The 23,153-nt window shown below is 41.9% G+C and overlaps 1 protein-coding gene across 1 annotated transcript in view; it reads left to right on the top strand.

Annotated features, from left to right (window-relative positions):
- The window catches only part of LOC137434247 (sodium bicarbonate cotransporter 3-like), a 218,013-nt gene that overhangs the window by 83,333 nt on the left and 111,527 nt on the right, over nt 1-23,153 (top strand). The window contains exons 4-7 of the mRNA XM_078785324.1: nt 846-1,034; nt 1,378-1,815; nt 6,137-6,246; nt 15,222-15,379. Coding sequence (XP_078641450.1) covers nt 846-1,034; nt 1,378-1,815; nt 6,137-6,246; nt 15,222-15,379 — 895 coding nt within the window. The remainder of the gene's footprint in view (nt 1-845; nt 1,035-1,377; nt 1,816-6,136; nt 6,247-15,221; nt 15,380-23,153) is intronic.

Below are 23,153 nucleotides of genomic sequence, written 5' to 3' on the forward strand. Positions count from 1 at the left end.
GATCATGGTTATGGATGAGGGATGATCTGAGAAGGTGGTGGGTGAACAGCTGTCTTTTTCAATTTTTTTTTTTTAATGTTGGAGGCTCCAGGCACAGACTGCATAGCCCTCATCGAGGCCAGGCCTCAAATAAAAGAGAAGAAAAGTGTATGATGAAAAGTGTATGGTGTTTGTTTGCGAAAAAGAGAGATTGAAGCTAGCCCGGTAGTTATCGTTTGAGTGATACAGAACGTAAGACCAGCAATCCTGACACGGAGAGTGTAAGATGGTTCCGGGCACCACTTTAACTCTCCGAAGTCATGACGGTAGTACCACCCTGGGCAGTTGCTGTCTACAACCTACTACCTTGAAGCAATGGATGGCAGAATGATTTTAAACAGACTGAGGAAGTTGGTTCCACAGTCGAGAGAAAATCGTAATGAACGAGTGGAGGTGAGCAGTGACGCCGGATATTGGGAGTTTCACCAGAAGTCGGTTACTGGCAGACTGCATTCATCTTGTAGAATCATGGGTGGGAGATGAGTAAGAGCCTGGAAATGGCAGAGGGTGCAATAACAGAAAGGAGGCAGGAGTAAACAGACCTGTTTGTGATGTGAATCAAGTAATATGCTCAGAGACTCACCTTCATCGTTCGATATACCAATGATTTTGAGGGAGCAGGTGTTTCTAGTTCATTAAATGTCACATTAGTTTGAACTTATTTAGCCCTTGATGGGCATTCTACATCCATCACTGATAGTTCTTATTCATGCCTGCCACTGCCTGATAAATCTGTGTTGGTATGTGAATTCCAAATTTCATTAACATCTTACCTGAAATGACCACACACCCTTTTCCTTGTTCAGATGTAGTTGTTGAAGACCAAATCTCATCACAACTGCTGAACGAATCAATGAGAGAGCGGGTAAAGGATGTGCTTCTTCAGAAGCACCACCACCAGAGTGAGAACAAGTTGAGAAGTAAGATTCCTATAATGCGATCGTTCGCTGACATCAGCAAGAAACACTCTGAATCGCCAATGCTCGACAAGAATAGTGAGTAATACCTGCAGCATCTGAAGATGACCAGGTATAGGACATACATTTGGCTTGTGGGTATGACTGATCATTGTATCTTTCAGATAACTTTAATGAACACATATTAAAATTTCATTGTTTTATAAATGTTTATGCAGTTTTTTTTCTTTATCTGCATAATACAAATAGCAATTTATGTCATACAGGTGTTGGCCCATCCAACTCATCATCAAAATATAGCTTGATTTTTCATCGCTAATCTTCTGCCCTCTTCTTCATTTGTCTCTTTCTCTCTTTTCATTCTCTTCTACATTTCCATACTTTCTACGTCTTTATCTTCCCCTGCCCATGGGTAAAGCAGATCTACTCTCTGGGTCACATATATCTCTGTCAGCCTCACGACTCTCATTGTTCTTCCATTCACTCAAGACGAAAGGCAAGCATGCCGCCTCAACCTCTCCAACGAACACTCCTCCAAGCTCCGACCCACCCAGTCCCACTCTTCCAAGACACTATGATGTGAGCTCTGCCGTTGAGCACGATCCAGCAAACATGAATGATAATGGCTTACTGGCAGCCCATCACCCTTCAACCCACGGACGAGCATTGTCCCTACCAGTTGGACACCTTCACCCAAACTGGTTCCCAGCACCAGAACACCTTGGCTCGCATGCCAGGCCAGAACATGGCAGCAGGAAACATGCGGACACTGACCATTCACACCTCATCTTGCCGGTGGTCACTGATGTACCCAATGTCGTGGTGCACCCTCCCGTGGAGGCGCAGGCCAGCACAAATGGTACGGGTATGGTGGTTTAAGGCAGCTATAACTAACACTTGACAGCATAACTGACATGAAAGTGCTAAAATTATATTTCACACCTGCAGTGCTTTTAATACACATTATGATTTGTTCGCATAAATGATCTGCAAGTCATAAGTGCTTTGATTAGAGATTTTTTCCAAATTGGCTGGTTTGGCAAATTTGACCAAAAGCCTTCATTTTGATAGATAACTTTTGTGGTGTTCACCGCTAAACTCCTTCATCAGTTTTAACCATGTAGTTAGCTGGTCCGACTACCACTGAGACAATTGACTGCTGGTACCCACTTACAATTGTGGAAGAAGTTGACTGACTGACTTCAAAGTTATGATCCGGTTTTGCACATGACATAGAGATAGACTCACTTGGTCTGAACAAATCCATTCTAGATCTCAACGAGCACCCATACAAACACAGGGCGGGTGTCTCGCTAGTTGATGGGTGAACAGCATTCGTATAATGGAGCAAAAACATACAAAGATTACCCTTTTCCTCTATACAAAACATGTTTTAACAACTTAATGAACGACTCAGCACTCTACCGCCTGGCAAAGAACGGCCAGACTGATTTGAGATGCTTGATATCATTTTGAACTATGAACTCATTGAAAACACCAAAAACAAACTGAGGACTGTTATTGGCATTATTGAAAACCAACACTTTGTTTGCAAAAATTAATCGCAGTTTTGCAACTGTGTTTTCTGCAATTGTGGATTTCATGATAACCTCTGGACACTTGAAGAATGGGTTGACAACAATTATGAACATCTTGTTCCTGAATGGGCCAGCAAAGTCGACATTAATTATTTGCTATGGCTTGTCTTGAGCAGGCCATAAAAACGAAACTCGATGTGGATTGTCCACAATCATACTTTCACTGCCCTTGTCCAGACCAGGCAACCACAAGGGACTACTGGCTAGACTGCAACTATCGGGGACACCTCTTTGTGGTGGTTGTACCCCACCTCCTCCCCCAACGCAAATTGGGGGCCAAATCTTCCCCACCCTTCCTTGCTGCCCGGATTTGTCAGGGCAGCGCAGTCACGGCCAGAGTGCCGATCGATCCCCATGGACCGGCCCTTTCCCTCTTGTCTCTCTCTCTCTCTCTCTCTCTCTCTAACTGTCTGTCTGTCTGTCTCTCTCTCTCTGTCTGTCTGTCTCTCTCTCTCTCTCTCTCTCTCTCTCTCTCTCTCTCTCGCTCTCTCGCTCTCTCGCTCTCTCTAACTCTGTCATGGCCCTGACTTTGTGAATGTGGGGGGTACACCATCATGTCATGGATGTGGGGGATCTTTAGGTCGCTCCTGGAAGATCAATCAGTTGTCTCTGTGCCACAGGTTTAGTCGAGAGAACAGTCCAGGGATATACAACAACAACAGCAGCAACAACAACAACAATAACAACAACTAGCCTTTGGTTTTAAAGATTCCAAGGTGATTGGCGTGTAGTTCATCGAAGCAATGTTGTCTGAACTTCAGAGGAATCGCTGTTCTCATCCAAAACATCACACAACCTTGAGCTAAAGACAGCTCTGATGATTTAGATGCATAAGATGTTTGAAGATGAAGATTTTACATCAGATGATACTCTAGTGTTGAAAGTAAATCATTCCAACTACCGGTACCAGTGGAGGTTGCCTGTATGACACAGGTGAGCACAGGATCATCATAGGGTGAATCAACAGCCATGTGCTTCACCGTGACAGGCCCAGACTGGATCTGGCCCAGTGCAAAACATATCAACATGATCAGAAGATTCAGATGTATTCCCCTTGAAAGACAAACGAGAGGGACCACCAAAGTTGGCATGTTTCTTGGTGCCAGGAAATTGCATATTAGCTGTAGGCAGCAAGGTACAAACACCATCGTTGTATCCATGCCGCCGCAGGGACTGGATACCTCATTTTGGTTCCATGATTAATTGGAGTGGTTTATGATCAGTCTGCAGGGTGAAATGGTGGCCGGGCAGGTGCTGATGAAAATTTCTCACTTCCCAGCCGAGGCTGAGAACCTCCTGCTCAACTTGGGCAAATTTCTGTTCCGCTGTTAACAGGGTGCGAGATGCAAAAGAGAGCATTCAGAGCCATCGTCCATTTTGTGTGATAGAACTGCTTCAATGCTGTAGGCAGAGTCATCATGTGCTAAGATGAGTGGTCGTTTAGGTTCGTAGTGAAGATGAACCATATCCTATGTGAGTAGAATCTTGACACAATCGAAACTGCTTGTTGGTCGGATCTCCATGCTCAGCATTCTTCCTTTCTGAGCAGTCGGGTCAACGGGGCCAACTCGGAGCTCATATTGCTCACGAATCTCTGGTAGTAATGCGCCTTACCTATGAAAGACCAAAGCTGGGTTTTGTCCTGTGGCGATGGCATGTGCCGAATCATGTCTACCCTCCGTTGGACCATCTGGCGTGGTGATGTCCCTGATGTACTCCAAACGTTGTTTGAAGAAATCACACTTTTCTCTATTCAATCGGAGACCACGAGCCTCGATCCAACTTGGTTATCACTTTGTCAATGCTTTTAGGTGTTTCTCAGCCTTTTTACCTGCAACGAGTACGTCATTCAGGTAGGATTTTGCATGAAGAGCTACATAAACCTGATCCACAGCTTTCTGCCACAAAGCCAGGGCCGAAGCAATCCCAAAACTGAGTCGGGTATATCGAGAGAGACCTTGACACGTGTGGATCATTAGCAGGTCACTACTGTAGACTCTATTTCCAGATGAAAATATGCATCTGACAGGTCGAGTTTTGTCAATAATGTACTTCCTGCCAATGTGCAAACTGTGTATCTCATTGATCGATGGAAGAGGGTACTGCTCGATATGAAGACCTGGTTTGACTAGCCTTGAAGTCCCCACATAATTGAACATCACCATTCCACTTCAGCACCATTCGCTTCAGCACCATTCGCTTCAGTACCGTTCAATTACTTTGCAGGCCTCCAGCCTGTCCAACTCAGCTTTCACGTTGTCACGGAGGGCATATGGGACTGGCCTCGGTTTACAAAAGCAAGGAGTCATGCCCTCTTTCATGAAGAGCTTGGCCTGTATATCCTTGAGTTTACCAAGCACATTGGAAAACAGGCCTTGCTGCTTTTGCAAGATCTGCTCCAAACGATGCTCCAACCGACATGGTGTGGTTTCCAACTGACTAGTCCAGCTTGATGTGAATCAGCCAGTCACTACCAAGAAGGGATGATCCACTTCCTCGAACCACATATAACGTGAGACTGGCATATTTTCCCTGATAGCTCACTGAGACATCCACCAGCCCAATCAGCTTTATTTTCTCACTCGTGGAGGTGTACAATGTGACGTCTGAACTGAGGAGCCTCAGATTGTTCAGCTTTTGAGAGGTCTATTCAGTTATGATGGAGACTGCCATATGATAGGATTTGTTAGCAGCAGGATAGGAGACTGCACCAGGATGGAGACAGTGATAGGATTAATGATAAGCTCCACATCTAATACTATTGGCTGAGCTTTTGGAGTTCCAACTGAATGTAGACCCAACATTAGTTCAACATCTTGATCCGGTCATCATCCATGACGTGTACGGTGGTTGATGCTGCTCGACAGATTCATCTTAGATGGCCCACCTTCTGACAATTCAAACACACGCTGTCCTTATATGGACAAGCATGACGGAAGTGTCGACCTCCTCACCCCCCACAGGCCTGAACGGGCACCTGGTTACCTGTTTGACGTCTGTGACCCACGGTATTCCCTAGGGTGTTGTTTCTTACCGAAGGTTGTTCTCAGACTCTGAGGTGAACTGTATACCTTGTTGATTCCCATGTCGATGTCCCTGGTCTGACCGGTGATGAGCCGTACATCTTTTAGGTACTGTTCGCCAGCTGACATGTTTTTGAAATATATATATATATTTTTTTTTTTTTAGGTTTGTTCCTTTTTTAGTTTTTCCTTACAATTCAAACACATCCGCTCCCCTTCCCACACATTTTGTATGTTTTGACAGATTCGCCAACTTTACCATTTTATTTTTCTTTATTGGAACCAATAGCAGAAGTCAATGTATCAAATAGTTATTAATTCTGTATGTTAAGTTAATGTAATCTCCAAAGCAGGCTTCATGTGCTTTTAACAACAATAATTGCTTCCTCACACGAGCAACTTTTTTGTTTTTTAACCATGACCCTTTGTATTGTGGCCTACTTTGCTCTTTTTATCAAAATACATCCAGCACAGGCTGATCTTGCTTTACATTTTGCCACAAGGTGGAACTGTGTCACTGATTGCCTTACCTGGCCACTATTTTAAATCTCATATGTAGGGCTTTCAACATCACCACAACCTCCGTCTTTGAGCGTGGAAGCTGAAATGAAGGATGGAGAGCCTCCGCTGTCTGTCAGCCATGAAAACATCAATGTGGATTTCAGCAAGGTATGCCTTCATCCTGAGTTTGTTTGTCTTTTATACAAAATACCAACCAATAAACTTCAGAACCGAGTGCTTGTTTTGTCCAGCATAAATATACCACTTCGATAATGTAGCATTCACTGTCCATTTTGTATTTGACAGATCTAGAGTAATGTGGGGTAAGATTCTTCCTCCTCCCCCCAATTTTGCTGATGACTCTACCCTATAGGTCCCATCTTATTCCTAATCTTCATGAATTATCTTTCTGACTCTGAAAAATCCTCTTAACCTCTTTGCTGCTGACTCCACCCTCTGTTGTGATATCCCTCATCCTTCAGATAGGTAGGCAGCAGCTTCTTCCTTCTCTTCATACCTCGATATAATCTCAAGTAGGTCAAATCCCATCGCCGACTGGGCAACTTCCATCATGCAAAGTCATTCCTTCGCACACCTGAAATCCTATCCACCTTCAACACTTTCATCCGCTGCTTGATGGAGGACTGCTCTCCCATTTGGGCTGGTGCCTCTGCCTTGCATCTTGCTCAACTTGATGCCATGGAAGCCAAAGCCTTCAAGATCGTCGGAATCTCCCGCGGTGAAGCTGAGTCTTTGGGCATATCACTTTGCCATCGTTGGCAACTCATTGATCTCTCTGTCTTCTTTTTCGTCCTTTCTGGTCTTGCACCATCTGCTCTCTCTGTTCTTTGTCTGCCCCAGGTATCTGCAGGGCTTACACGGTCCAACAGCAACCCGTTCTTCTGAAATTCCCAAAATCCTGCATCACTGCTCACCGCCACTCATTTATTCCTTTTTTTCCCCCACTTGTGGAACCAACTTCTACAATCCACATTCTCTTCAATCTCCTTCTTCCCTTCAGGTCTTGAAAACAGCTGTTCACCACCATCTCAGATCACCCCCCTCCAAAACCATGATCTTTTATCCACGTGTTAAAACACTCCCCTTCTGTATCAAATTTTGCTTCTTTATCCATCTTATCCACCCCCTGCTTTCTCCCCTACCCACCAACCTTATTTGCACATCCCCTTGTTTTCTGTCTCTATTTATTTTCTCCCTCGGCCCTGTTGTTGGCATTTCCCCATTGTTTTTCTGCTGCTTCTTTTGTTATGTTGCATCCTGATCCATCTGTGTTCTAGCTCTTCCGCAAGCCTTAGCTCTGTATACATTTTTCTTTTTACCTTACTCTTCTGTGCGCATGTGTGCTCAGGACGAGATTCCATACAATTTTCCAAATTCAGAGCCAAAGTACTGCAAAACTGCAGGTTCGTGTTCCGAATCATTTTCCGATTCGTGTTCTATAGTGTTCAAAATATTAAATTAAATTGAAATCAAGTAGTTCCTCGATCCTATACTGACAGGTAGACAGTGAACCAATTGCTTATCGCCACTTTAGGGTACGAGTGCGGGGTAATAAGTACCTGCAAGATATTCTTGCTCGATTCCTGAAGTGTATCTGTCCCAGATTGAACAGCATGTAGAATTAATTAATGGGAATTTTTTCAAGTGGAGGTGAAAAATGAATGCAAAATTACTCTTGAGAATGCTGCGTATAACTACCACTGGTAAATAAAAAATTATATAATTTTTAAAAAGAGAAAGAGGCCTTTTCCCTTTTTAATAAGGAGTATCATGTTGTCCGACAGGAGGGTCATGTTTATATTGTGCAAAAAAGTTGGATGAGGAGAGGTCGGGGGTGGGTTCCAACTTTTTAGAATTATCCTTTTTTCTCTTGTTATGTTATATCCCAGCTCCCAAATGTATTGAAAGCAGTAAGGAATGGGAGAGTATGGATGTTGCTTTTACCACAACAGAGGAGGGAGATAAGGGAAACAACTTTCATGGTAAAACAACAACGAGGCAAGGAAAAAGATAATCCACCATTTTTACCACGTTTTCACTCACCACTGGTTGTCCGTCTGTTTGTCTGTCTGTTTGTCTGTCTGTTCGTCTGCTTGACTATGTGCGTTTGTCTGTCTGTCTGTGAACAGGATATCTCAAAAACTTGTGGATGGATTCAGATGAAATTTGGTGGCGATGTTGGGTGTGTGACAAGAACGAAATGATTAGATTTTGGTAAAGTTCTGGATAGTGGGGCGGCTTAGCCCAAATATTCAAAAGAATTGTGCATTTTGTGATACAAGCACCAAATTTGGCACACTAGTAGACTATCATATTATGAAAAGATCTGGATATTGGGCCATCTCAAATTCAGAGATTTGATTTTTGCAAGATTTGCAGATTTTGCAAGCTGAGATTGCAACGCCAGGGACGGCCGACTCCTTCCTACGAGCTGCCCACGTCACCCGCACAAGAAGAGCTCATCAAATCACTGCAGCGGCACTGCACATCCTGCAACACCGTGCGTATGAACGCCACTGTATGACATATGCTGATGATGCAGAAGACCTGCCTGAGTTCGAAGACTGGTGTCACCAGAGAGGAGAAGACATTCCCAACTTTCAGTACTGGGCAACTGTGCTGGAACTAGAGATGTTGGTACTGGTCTACGTGCGTTCTCTGCGGCAGGCTTCATTCACGACGTACCTTGATGCCCTGACGGAACTGGTCCCATGGTTCCATGCCTTAGACCACACACACTATGCCAGGTGGGTCCCTGTTCACCTGAGGGACACGGTTGCACTCCCAATGAAGCACCCAGATGTAGCCAGAGAATTCAGGGCTGGCAACTTCACTGTACAGAAGACGAAGAAGGTGTTCTCTTCGATCCCAATCGAATCGAAATCTTGCAAAAATCAAATCTCTGAATCTGAGATGGCCCAATATCCAGATCTTTTCATAATATGATAGTCTACTAGTGTGCCAAATTTGGTGCTTGTATCACAAAATGCACAACAGGTTTGCTATGCTGCTACACTAGGATCCGCATCTGGATCTGAATATTTTAAAAGTGATTCTTCACCATTGAATGATAGGGCAAAAACCGATACATAGCAGGATATCTCAAAACGTCATGAACGGATTCGGACAAAACTTGATGGACAGATTAGTTGTGTGACAAGGCCGATTCTGTTCAATTTTTGTGAAGATCTGCATATGGATCTGGATATGAAAATTATCCTAATTTTTTTTCAGTTATTTTTCACCATTGAGTGATGGGGCCAAAAACGATATATAACATGATATTTCAAAAAGTTGTGGACGGCTTATGACAAAACTAGGTGGTTAGTTGACAAGAACAAGCTGATTAGATTTTGGTTCACGTCCGAATCCTGATTTGGCCTATCAGTGGGATACAAAACATAAATTGTTCATCCTGGCAGAGGTATGTGCTCTACCGAATGCCGTTCTAGTTGGACATGTCATAAGTAAATGGCCCTGAATTGTATTATTTTTCTTGCTTCAGTGATGATTGATGCATTGCTAAACTAATGCAGTCAACAATTGCATATCTTAGATGTCTTTTTCAGATTTTGCTTTGACTGTCAAGGTCTATGAGCTTGACATGATTATTGCGAAGTTCAGTCACGAAGCATAATCATACCATGTACCTCATTTACAACGTAATTATTGGCACCAATGCAATTTATTCGCCGAGCAGAATCCCGTTGATTGAATATATGCAAACACCTTGATACTGCTTTTTAAACATTTTCTCAACAGTGTCATCCTTTTTTGTACAATCTTCGAACAAAGAAACAAAACGTTGTGTTCTCACAATTCTCACAATGCATAAATTCGACAGAAAACAAATCTTTTATGCTTCTAGACTGTTATCTAATTGTGAATTGACCTCTGATAACTTTTGTAGAATGCTATGCACAATGACCAATTTTATTTAACGTTATATACTTCTTTCTTTTATGGATAATGGTGGTTTTAAAACACATTCACTTGGAAAAACACCTTTGAAATATATGGCTTCCTCTTATTTTAAACGAATTTCACACTTTTTGTATATTATTTGTATTTTTTGGGTGTGCTTATAGTCATTCTGTTGTTGCCCTGAGGTTCAAAAGGGGTGATTTATCGGTATAACAAGGGACCCTTTGTACCCCAGAGCCCCAAGTTTTCACGCAAGTCGTACCCATACTGAATAATGAGTGTAGCCGACCGCCTCGCTCACCGTTATGTTCCAACCTGCTTTGCAGTCATGGCAGTTTCTTGCAGGCGATGAAATGGCCTTGTAAACACGCTGCCTGACCTCTTCCATTTGCATTCTAACACAACTGGGTGTGTGTGCTTCAACAGAAGTAAAAAAAGCATAAATTTGTATTTGTAGTTCATGTTGCATTCATGACTAACTAATTCATGACATAACTAACGAGGCTAACCCCCGCTCTAGCAGGGAACATGGCCTTAAAATGCATGTTGTGTGTGTGTGTGTTGCATTCATGACCTGGCACTTGTTTTTGCTGCTTATTTCCTGTATTTTTGTTTGTAAGAATAACTACCATAAGTGAGGCATAAATGAGGCACTGCTTGTGTCATACAATTCTTCCAATTAAATGGTTTGTGTTTTGAACTTCAAAGTTGCTTCATGCAAAGTCGAATAGTTGAGATTTATTTTCTCAACTATTTGATTTTATTTTATTTCTCTTTCGCTGACACTGATGATGGCAACGGATTGTTCCTTATGAATGATAATTAAAAATATTGAGATTATTTTACTTCCATTTTTCTTTTTGCACATACGCATGTTGAGAGCTTAGGATTTACATAGCTTCACGTTAGTGTACCTGTTTTGATCTCCGACCCAATTATAAATTGACATTTTTCACACATTGGGTATTACATCAATCAATACGTTATTAGTTGGAGACAATATTGAGCTGGCTCCACCATCACTCTGACAGTAGTTTTGCAAAAAGGAGAGAGAGGGCCATTGAGTGCCAGTTAAACTGGCATGGAACTAGTTTTGGTATAGCGCTGCTATAGCAATGGAGTCAAACGTAAATGATCAGTTATTATATTCATGATCTGCAATGGCCACCCTGATGATCCCAAAGGGGTATGCAACAAAAACAACAACGGATCTTTTTGAATGCATGGGTTTGTACATATATTGCAGGTGGAACAAAAACATATTGGTGGACTTCATTGTACTTTTACATAAATTGCAAGGCCATTCATTGACGATGGAAAAAAACATATATGGGATTTGAATAGGTGTTTAGCACCTGATGAGAGACGGGTTTAGGTGGGAAGACATGCAGGCTAACCCAATTCAAAAAATCATTTTTAAAAAATTCAATCTTGATGACATGATTCAAATACAGGAGGAAACTGCATGTTGATAAACAAAGTATTGGAGAAAGACAATAAACTGCAGCTTTATAAATGTGGCAATGCAGAAAAAAAAAGTAAACCAAACTATTCATAGTCATTTATTCCTTGCAAAACAAGAGCCCACCCTCCCCCTTCGCCCCCCCCCCCCTCCTGCCCCAGACACTCAACATTATCATATTAAGCGGAAACTTAGACATACATCTTCATCAACAATACTGTAGGAAAAATGTGCACATCTTCAAATGACCCGATTGCTTTGACTTGGTATATTATGGCAGATCACATGATCAAAAAATTCATAGTATAATCACACATTATCATATTAAAATACATCATTTGGTATCTGTCTGTCTGATCGCAATACATTTGGTCATTACTTATCCAATCTCAACGAAACTTGACAGGAGGACAAAGAGTCACACGATGGAGGTTGTAGCGACTTAATTAGTCCCCTTCATCAAGGGGGTTTTCCACCTTGGGTGAAATCGGTGTTAAGGTGTATGTTAAATCCGTGTTATGGTGTTAAGATAGTTAATCGTGGCATTTTTCCAAGGCCGTTTCTAATAACAAAAGTAACTAGATGGTATTCATAGAACACTTACCCTGCGCAGTAAACTTGGTGCGAGCCAACTCTTCTGTTTTTGAATGTTTTTTTTCTTTCTTTGATCCAATATGGCTGCCAGTTCATGTGAGCAATGACATCATATATTTATATTCTCTAATATAATTGTTGCAGAGATCACGCTCAATAAATTTCAAACCGATCAGACTAAGTGTTGTCTCTGTCGAATTATGATGTCATAATTACGGCACAAATGACATCGTTAACAACACCTATTCCCCATATGGCGTTCTTTACAATGAGCCATGTTTCATTTTTTTTCCCATGGAGCAGTTTTGGAGATATGGAGGTGCAACGTTTTTAGGTTTTTCCAAGATGGCGCCTGTACCACATGACCTATGACATCATGATTATCATTAAAATATTCTACAGGAGGACAACCTCCTATGGTGAAAATTTCGTGTCCATCAGACCAACAGTTGCTTAGAAATAAAATTCATAATGATCGGATGTGTTGTACTTGTCGAATTATGCCGTCATAACGAAGGCACCGATGACATCATTATTAACATATCTTATTCTCCAAGTGGAGTAGTTGACAATGAGCCAGGTCTCAATTTTTTTCCATGGAGTGGTTTCAGAGATATAGAGGTGTGAAGTTTTTCCAAGATGGCGCCTGCACCACGTGACCTATGACGTCATAATTATCATTAAAATATTCTACAGGAGGAGTCGCTCCTATGTTGTAAATTTCGTTTCAATCGGTCCACGAATTGCAGAGAAAAAAATTCATACTGATCGAATCAAGCGTTGTACTTGCCAAATTATGACGTCGTTATTACGGTACCGATGACACCCTCATTAACATATCTTATTCTCCAAGGGGAGTGCTTGACATTGAGCCATATTTAAATTTTTTCCATGGAGTGGTTTCAGAGATATAGAGGTGCAACTTTTTCCGATTTTTCCAAGATGGCGCCTGTACCACGTGACCAATGGCGTCAATAATTATCATTAGAACAATTCTACAGGAGCCGCTCATATTCTGAAAATTTCGTGTTTATCGGACTAACAGTTGCAGAGGATTATTTTTATACTGATCAGATCAAGCGTTGTACTTGTCAAATTATGACGTCGTAATGGAGGCACCTATGACATCATCATTAACATATATTATTCCCCATGGGGTGTACTTGACAATGAGCCATGATTCAATTTTTTCCATTAAGCAGTTTGGGAGATATAGAGGTGTAACAATTTTCCTCGATGGCATCCGTACCACATGACCTATGACCTCATAATTATCAGCAAAAAAATCTACTGGCAGAGGCGCTCCTACGGTAAAATTTAATATCAATCGGACCAACGGTTGCTGAGAAAACGCATTTTTAAAATGCAGACACTGCACACGTACGGCACACGTACGGCACACGTACGGAACACGGCACACATACGGCACACGTACGGACCGATTGCTCAACCCCGCTTTTCGCTTCGCGAGCGCAGGGTAATAAAAACGCTATTGATAATAGCATAATATTAATTTTATTACAAAAACAATATTAATAATATCCCCTCTCCCAAGAGGTTTTTTTCTCCTCGTTAACTTGTATAAATAGCTTATCATGGCATTTCGTGGGGCACCCCCAGTGGAAGTAAAAAAATATTATAAACCACAAACACGTATGATTACCATTTCAAACAGTCACTACTGCTCAGTAAAAGTTTATAAATGAAAAATATGGACTTACAAGTCAGTAGAGCCGACGTTTTCGGCGAGAATCCACTCGCCTTGTTCACGGCAGATGTAATCGAGAGATGTTGTAGTCGAGAAACATTGATTCAAGAAATAGTTTTTGAATTGTGTTAGATATTCACATTGAAAGATCTTTCAAAATGAACTCTTTTACCTGTCCTTTATTACCTGTTTTAAAGACTAGCAGGGTTACACGGTGTTGTCTGGAGCTGTTCTAATCTGGTTGGCATTTTGAATAAATCAAATTTTGGGGGTTTTTTTCTATTTTTTTGTGGGGGCCAAAAACACTTAATGCACCCACTAAGGAATAGGGTCATTACTATTACCTTTCACATAGCTACAAAGGCATAGGCACTATAGAGCGATTTTTAAAAATCCAACTTGTTTTTTCAAAAAATTATATATTTTATATTTTTTGGCCTAAAACACTTCCCGGCACTCACTGATGAACCTCTGACAGTTTGACTAAGATTTGTTTAGCCATTATTAGCCCCCTATTGGACTTAGTCCGAAACAGGGGCTTATGGATTGGGTCTCGTCTGTCCATCCTTTTTTCCATGCATCCGCAACAATATCTCTGAGATGTATTGACCGATTTTGTTCATACTTATTTTCATATGCATGTTATTTTCTTTCAAGATCAGATGCAATATGGCCTACTGGTGGCCATTTTGTTCCTTAAACGTGTCCCCCAACCATTTCTTGAACATGTATGGTCCGATATTCTTCAACCTTGACACAAAGACAAATACATGAGTATACATATGCAGAAGATTTTGTTTTGTCATCCAAACAAAGATGGCTGACTGATGGGCTTTAACTCCATACAGCAAAATTACTAAAACCACGGCGGGGGCTATGTCAGTTTATGTCTTTTTCTTCTTGTTTTAGATAGACACACAGATTGTATAGATTATTATTATTATTATTGTGGTTTTGTGTAATGAATGTACAATATTGGAATAAAAATGTAAGACTAAACACTGCATTGGAGTCATCATAAGGAACCCGAACAAGCAAAGAGCAAAGAGAGCATCGTCAAGAGAAACTTGGATAGGATTCGCATTTAAGACACTCCTCTGATATTATTTATGGTTATAAAACATTTGTTGTGTGATAATCCATTAAGCCATAGATTGATCCTCAAAATAGATTTGAATCAATGTCAGGTTTTATCGAGTGTTTGTCTTCAGGATGTGTCTGATCATTCATAGTAAATTAGTGTTCACTTAAAGGCAGACGCCATCACTTAATTACAGGTGATTGTCGTCGGCCCAAATTGGCTTCCACTCCAAGGTCATTTCCTTTGCCAAGAAATTCCTTAAAATATTTTGGGTGGCAAGGCTTTCAGTTTTACTGCCATGCAATTTGTGATCTGGCAAACCTCAGACTCTTCCCTTGCCCTTTCCTTTGCAGGTGGATCATAGTTTCATGAAAAAGATCCCCCCGGGTGCCGAGGCTTCAAACGTTTTTGTGGGAGAGCTTCAGTACCTGGAGCAGCTTTTTGTTGCTTTTGTGCGCTTATCCCCTACTGTGCTGCTTTCAGGCATTACGGAAGTGCCTATCCCCAGCCGGTGAGCCCTCTTTTGGCTTTGTATATGTGGTAATTACTATCTATATTATACTCTACGTAGGTGATTCTGTGAGTCTGTCTGTGAGTCTGTCCGGGGGTGTGGCTATACCCGGTCTGGGAGGGGCTTAAAAAACAAATATGCACCATTTTTTTCACTCGCATAGCTTTGAGGCCTCTTTTGTTAGGCCCGTGGTGTCTTGCTCTCTCTCAGTTTTATTTCAACTTTAATTCGATACCTCATTTCATTTTTCACAGTCACTAACGTGGTTTTAGACTCGGTTGAAAAAAAATGGGAAGAAAATTCGATGAAAGTTACCGTATATAGAACCAAATGCATTTTCAAAGGCCTGTAACATAAAATTCATGAAGTCTCACTCACAGCTTTACCATCACAGTCGCTGGGTGGTTCAAGTCTCAGTTTCAGCTAAAGTGGCGAAAATCGGCAAAATGTATTCCAACAGCCATTTTGAATGTGTTGACTGTTATATGGGCACGGGGAAGGAGAGAGCAGAATGAAAGAGGGGAATGAAAGAGGGGAATGAGAGAGGGAGAGGGAGAGGAGAAGGAGAGGAGAAGGAGAAGGAGAGGAGAAGGAGAGGAGAAGGAGAAGAGAAGGAGAAGGAGAAGAGAAGGAGAGGAGAAGGAGAGGAGGAGAAGGAGAGGAGAAGGAGCGGAGAAGGATAAGAGAAGGAGAGGCGAAGGAGAGGAGAGAACATTCCCAGGACTTCGTTATTTATATTATTACTTCGTAAAAGTACAGCGACTGAATACTGAATTTTGGGATCGAACCAAAGTCTAATTATATTTTTCCATGTTCCTGGGGATGTTTCCACACAGTGTTTGTTTAACGCGAGTCGACTCTTTTCCAACCATGGAATGAAACAATACAGTACTTCAAAAATGTACATAATAATGTAAACCAACTATGGAATACAATATTTATTAATAACTTTGGTTGTAATCTATTTTTACTTTGTAACCAGGTAATGCTTGTTTTGTTCGGATCGATTATACACCACCCAAAGAAAATGTTTTTTTTTTTTTTTTTGTTTTTTTTTTGTATACAAGATCGAGGCTCGTGAACATAGATACGGGAAATAAAATCGTGGTCTTTATTATTATTTTTTTGTTGTTTTCGCACGAGCTTCTGTGTGTGTGTGTGTGTGTGACCCACTCCCCCATGTGTTTGTGTGTGACCCATTCCCCCATGTGTGTGTGTGTGTCCCACTCCCCTGTGTGTGTGTGTGTGTGTGTGTGTGTGTGTGTGTGTGTGATCGATCCACTCCCCGGTGCAGTGTGCATGATGTGAGAGGGATGGGTTAAGGGGGGGGGGGGGGGGTGGAGAGAGGATTTGAGCGCTTGAAGTCACGTTTTACACCAGATGTAATGACACACTTCAAAACTGTATTTCCCATATGCACGCACATGCATTCACATGTTATTAGAAGTAAATACATTGTGTAGAGTTTGCATTATTTGTGGATCTGATAAATTGGCAGTAACCAGTTTGTAAAACGGAATGTGCAACATCTAAATGAAGACGTCCATGCCCGTGGGATTCCCTCGGGTGGCCCCACTAGTAGGTACTATACTCTTCTTGTTTTGCATATCAAATTTTTCGGAAGCTGGAATTTTCTAGGATGATGAAATTTAGTCATAAGGTGGACTTTAAAATGGGAATATAAACTGATCTGTGCCTTGAGTAAAGTTGCATTAATCTTTTTTTCTGAAGCACCTGCTACTTCATCAATATGTCGTCCGATTATGTTATAAAAAGCAAAAGTGACATTGAAGAAGACATGGGCATTATAACTGACCTCGTAAGGGCCATTTTGAAGGACACAACCTTGTGCAGGTGATGAAGAAAAAAAGACAGCAGGAGTTTTTCATATAGTTAACTGTTGGTGTGTGCAATGAAGTTAAATATAAGAGAACCTTAATACTCCAAAACTACCTGTGAAACATCCATTTCATGATCATTTTATTTACTCAAAATATCCTTATTCCCGCATTTGTTTGAGGTCCGCCAGGGAATATATTTTGCCCAAGTCTTTTGTGAACTGGATGGCCAAACCAGTCCTGTGACATTCGACTGCAGATGGTTAGAATGTCATTTGACCAGTGTGCCAGTGAGAACTCGACTACCCTTCACAAAAGACACCTGTGGGGCCTTTAATGTCTACCAACGACCAGTGCTGGCAGATGAACTCATGGGTCAACGTCCTTCTGATGGATCTTTTGACTTTGCACACATCCATGCATTGCTCTGCATGCAATACAAGATTGTGATGGTTGAAAGAATGGTCGATATTCGATCCCAGGCTAGCCAGCTCAATTGATAGTGCAAAATCACCCTTAAAAAGACACATTAAACAATATATATTTTGCATATGTATATATGTATATGTAATTTCAGTTCTCCAGCTTTCAATGAGCGCACGTAATGACGTCACCGTAATGACGTCGGTACTTATCGCTCCCATTAAGGTACAGCATAGCTGGATGGGATACCTTAATGGCGGTTCATCACTGATGGTATGAAATCGCATAACAACTGATATATATATATATATATATATATATATATATATATATATATATATACCCGGTGTGTTCCCCAGTTTAGAATAGGTACACCGTATCCCTGCGTGTCATAAGAGGCGACTAAAAGGGTTGGCATCAGGAAGGGCATCCGGCCATAAAAACATTGCCTCAAAAAGAGAACCATGACAATTACAACTACATATGGGCAGGGTACAGCCCAAAGTTCCCCGTGGGGGACCCCACTCCATCTCGTCAAAACTCAAGGTGGGGAACCCGATCGAAGCAAGGGTGGAAATCACTCCATTTATGACGACGAAACGTCTGATGCCCGACGTGGAGATCGGTTTCTGAGGTTTGGGACATGGAATGTAGGGACAATGACAGGGAGATCAGGAGAAGTGGTGGAAGTATTGGTCAGAAGAAGAGTGGACATATGTTGTGTGCAGAAGACGAGATGGAAGGGAAGTGGTGTGAGAATGGTGAAGGATAGGCAGGGACAGAAATACAAGTTTGTGTGGCAAGGGTGCCCAGAAGGCATGAATGGTGTTGGTGTCCTGTTTTCTGAGGAGTTTGTAGACAGTGTGGTGAGTGTGACAAGAGTGAGTGAAAGGTTGATGATGGTGAAAATGGTGATTGGAAAACTCTTCGTGAACGTCATCTCGGGATATGCTCCGCAGGTTGGTCGGAGCGATGAAGAGAAGGACAAGTTCTGGTGTGCGATCGAGAAGCTGATGGAAAACGTGAAAGATGAGGCAGTTGTTGTGGTAGGAGGAGACCTAAATGGACATGTGGGAAGGAGTATGGATGGTTTTGAGGGAGTTCATGGGGGTTACGGATATGGTGTGAGAAATGGAGAAGGTGAAAGGATTTTGGAGTTTGCTGATGGAGCTGATTTGTTGATGTGTAATACTCAGTTCCAGAAAGAGGATAATAAGCTTGTTACATACACGTCAGGTGGGTCGACAACAACCGTTGACTACCTGCTGGTGCGTAGGCGAGATAGGGGGCAACTCCGGGACACAAAGGTGATCCCGGGGGAGGAGGCTGTTTCACAGCACCACTTGGTTGTCTGCGACATAAGGGTGAAAGGTGCGAGGAGACCTCGGCGGGAGAAGTACCAACCGAGAATGAAGGTGTGGAGGTTGAAAGAGGTGACAGTGAGGGAGGTATTAAAAGAGAGGCTGAGTATGGTAGAGGATGATGTCGTTGAGCTTGAAAGTGGTTGGATGTCAATGAAAGATAGTCTGTTGGGAGCCGTTGGTGAGGTATGTGGATGGACAAAAGGACCACCGAGGCACTCGGAAACATGGTGGTGGGATGATGAAGTTGGAAAGAAGATTGACGAGAAGAGGAAGAAGTTCAAGGAGTGGCAGAAGGCGAAGGGTATGGGGGGCAGGAAAGGCAGAGCATGAAAGTTATAAGGCAGCCAAGAAGGCTGCAAAGAAAGAGGTAGCAAAAGCGCAGGAGGCATGTCGGAAAATGTTCGGAGAACGCTTGGATTTGGAAGAGGGTCAGAGAGCGGTATTCAGGATTGCAAAGCAGATAGCGAAAGAGAGGTGTGATGTGATGGGGGTGAGTTGCTTGAAGGATGAAGTGGGACAATCGTTGTGGAACCAGATGGAATTAAAGGAAGATGGAAGAGATATATGGAAATACTGTTGAATGCAGAGAATGAATGGGATGGCAACATAGAGGGTAACCCAGTTTTAGGACCGGCAGAGAAGATAATCGAGAAGGAAGTTGAGGAAGCGATAAAAGCAATGAAGATTAGAAAAGCGGGAGGGCCGACGGGAGTTGTGGGAGATATGTTGAAGGCAGCGGGAAATTGGGGTGTGAAGAGAATGCCAGAGATGTGCAATCTGGTGGTGAAAGAAGGCCGCATTCCAGTGGCTTGGGAACTGAGTACCCTCATCCCTCTATACAAGGGGAAAGGTGACCCTCTGGACTGTGGCTCGTATCGAGCGATAAAGTTATTGGAGCATGGAATGAAGGTATTGGAAAGGGTGTTGGAGAGGAGGATAAGGAAGAAAGTGAAGATTGACGAAATGCAGTTTGGATTTATGCCAGGAAGAGGAACGACAGACGCGCTTTTTATTGTGAAGCCGTTGCAGGAGAAGTACATGGAGAAGAGGAAGAAGTTGTTTCTTGGGTTTGTTGATCTGGAGAAAGCATTCGATAGGGTTCCACATGAAGTAGTGACATGGGCATTGAGGAAGTTAGGAGTGGAGGAATGGTTGATCAGAGTAGTGATGGCAATGTACAAAAGAGCGTGCACAGCTGTAAGGACGAAGGACGAGAACAGTGGTGAGTTTGAGGTGAAGGTGGGAGTGCATCAGGGGTCGGTACTAAGTCCACTACTATTTGTAGCTGTTTGTCAGGTTCACTATGTTAACAAATATAATTTCGTTCAAAATTTTTGTAGATTAGCAAAACTATACATTTTTGGAATATTCAGAGCATGAGGAATCCAAAAATTAATGTTTACATTTGCGTAGACACCTTTGCGAAAATGACACTCAGGACAGTGATGAAGATAGTCAGGTTCACTATGTTAACAAATATAATTTCTTTCAAAATTTTGGGATTAGCAAACCTGTACATTTTTGGAATCTTCAGAGCATGGAGAATCTGAAAATCAATGTTGGCATTTGCACAGACACCTGCATGGCCGCTATTTTGGATTTTGAAAATGGCCGCCATAAAATACATATTTTGCGCGATCTCGGCTTCTAGTCAACCTAGAGACTTAATTAAATATGCTAATCCTATGTTTTCTGGGTCAAGGAATCCAATAAAGGCCTCAAAATAGTGCTCAGGATTATAGAAAAGCAACAAACAAAGGTAATTGAAAACCATTGTCTTTATATTTGTGATATAACTGTATTACATAATACATGATATTGCAAGTCCTTTGAAGTTATAGGTTGTTATAGGAAGTTATAGGTAGTATCAGATTGAACTATAAGTCCTATACACAGGATCTACGAGGTCTATACCGTTCAGGAATATGCTTTTACAGATCTTCATCACTGTCCTGAGTGTCATTTTCGCAAAGGTGTCTACGCAAATGTAAACATTAATTTTTGGATTCCTCATGCTCTGAATATTCCAAAAATGTATAGTTTTGCTAATCTACCAAAATTTTGAACGAAAAAACATAGTGAACCTGACTCTGTGATGGAGGTGCTGGCTCGGAACGTAAAGGAGGGTTTACCGTGGGAGTTGTTGTATGTAGATGATCGGGTGTTGATTGCAGAAAGTATGGATGGACCGAAGGAGAAGATGAACAAGTGGAAGGAATGTATGGAGACAAAAGGTCTGAAGGTGAATATCGGAAAAACGAAGGTGATGGTAAGTGGTAAAGCATATGGTGAGGTGGAAAGAACTGGGAAGTGGCCGTGTGCTGTGTGCAGGAAGGGTGTCGGAGTGAATTCCATTCAATGTACAATGTGCGCTGAGTGGGTTCATCAAGAATGTAGTGGTTTGAGAGGGTCCTTAACCAGTGTGGCAGCTACATTCAAGTGTAAGGTGTGCACAGAGGGAGCTGCAGATGGAGGAAATGTTGAGTTGGATCTTGGAGACGGCGTGAAGCTGGAAGGTGCGAAAACATTTTGTTACCTAGGAGACATGCTGAATGGAGAAGGTGGATCAGACTCGGCAATGGTTGCTGGAGTGAGATGTGCATGGAAGAAGTTTCGGGAACTGAGTGGCATGCTGATGAGGAGGGGAGTGTCGTTGAAGCTGAAGGGAAAGGTGTGTGCTGCATGTGTGAGAAGTGTTATGATTTATGGGAGCGAGACACGGGTAATGAACGTAGAGCAGCAACGAAGGCTGGAAAGGGTGGGAATGCGAATGGTTCGGTGGATGTGCGGAGTATCGTTGAGAGAGAGGAAGACAAATGATGAATTGCGAAAGATGATGGGAATACAGCCTGTGATGGATGCTGTGAAGATAAACAGTTTGAGATGGTTTGGTCATGTGTTGAGGAAGGATGAAAGTGACTGGTTGAGAAGAGTGATGGAATTGAATGTAAAAGGAAGTGGAGGACAGGGAAGACAGAGAAAGACTTGGCTAAAGATGGTCAAAGAAGAAATGTGGGCAAGGGGGTTAACAAGGGGAGATGCAGAAAATAGGGCAAAATGGAGAAGATTGTCATGGGGACCGCAAGGCTAACCCCCGCTCTTGCAGGGAAAATGGCCTTAAAATGCATGTCCGTCAGTCCACCAAGAACCCGATGGTCACTCTGGCTGAGCTCCAGAGATCCTGTGTGGAGATGGGAGAAACTTCCAGAAGGACAACCATCACTGCAACACTCCATCGATCTGGGATTTATGGCAGAGTGGCCAGACGGAAGCCTCTCCTCAGTGAAAGGCACATGAAAGCCCGCTTGGAGTTTGCAAAAAAGCACCTAAAGGACTCTCAGACTGAGAAACAAGATTCTGTGGGTGGACTCCAATCAAGGTGTAGAAACATCTCAAAGATGATCAAGAAAAATGGGAGGCACATGAGCTAAATTTCAAGTGTCATAGCAAAAGGTCTGATTACTTATGTAAATGTGATATTTCAGTTTTTTCTTTTTAATAAATTTGCAAAACTTTCTAAAATCCTGTTTTCTCTTTGTCATTCTGGGGTATTGAGTGTAGATAGATGAGGGAAAAAATGAATTTAAACGATTTCAGTATAAGGCTGCAACATAACAAAATGTGAAAAAGTGAAGGGGTCTGAATACTTTCTGAATGCACTGTGTGTGTGTGTGTGTGTGTGTGTGTGTGTGTGTGTGTGTGTGTGTGTGTGTGTGTGTGTGTGTGTGTGTGTGTGTGTGTGTGTGTATGTATATATATATATATATAAATATATATATATATATATATATATATGACAATATCGATATACAGAGTGACAATTAATTCCAGAACACATTTTTCTTGTTAATAAATTGTTTGATTTAAACTATAATTTAGTCATGCCAGATATTTAAAAGAACATAGTGGGGAAATATTGGTGACATTCACACTTCTTCATTTCTTGAAAATGACTGTCAGATAACAAGTTTTACTTTATAATGTGCTTTATAATGTGCTTTATATTATGTGCTGAAGTGTTTCAGAAGAAATGCGACTTATTTTATCGCTCATTGTGTGTTTCTTTCAACTGCTTTGACACTTGGATTTTGTAGGGATATAGACTGACTAAGATCCTTCTTCACAATTGTACACATAGTTTCCCTGTTC

Source organism: Myxine glutinosa, chromosome 10 (assembly GCF_964187855.1).
Source record: "Myxine glutinosa chromosome 10, kmMyxGlut1.1, whole genome shotgun sequence".
NCBI classification, from domain to species: domain Eukaryota; kingdom Metazoa; phylum Chordata; class Myxini; order Myxiniformes; family Myxinidae; genus Myxine; species Myxine glutinosa.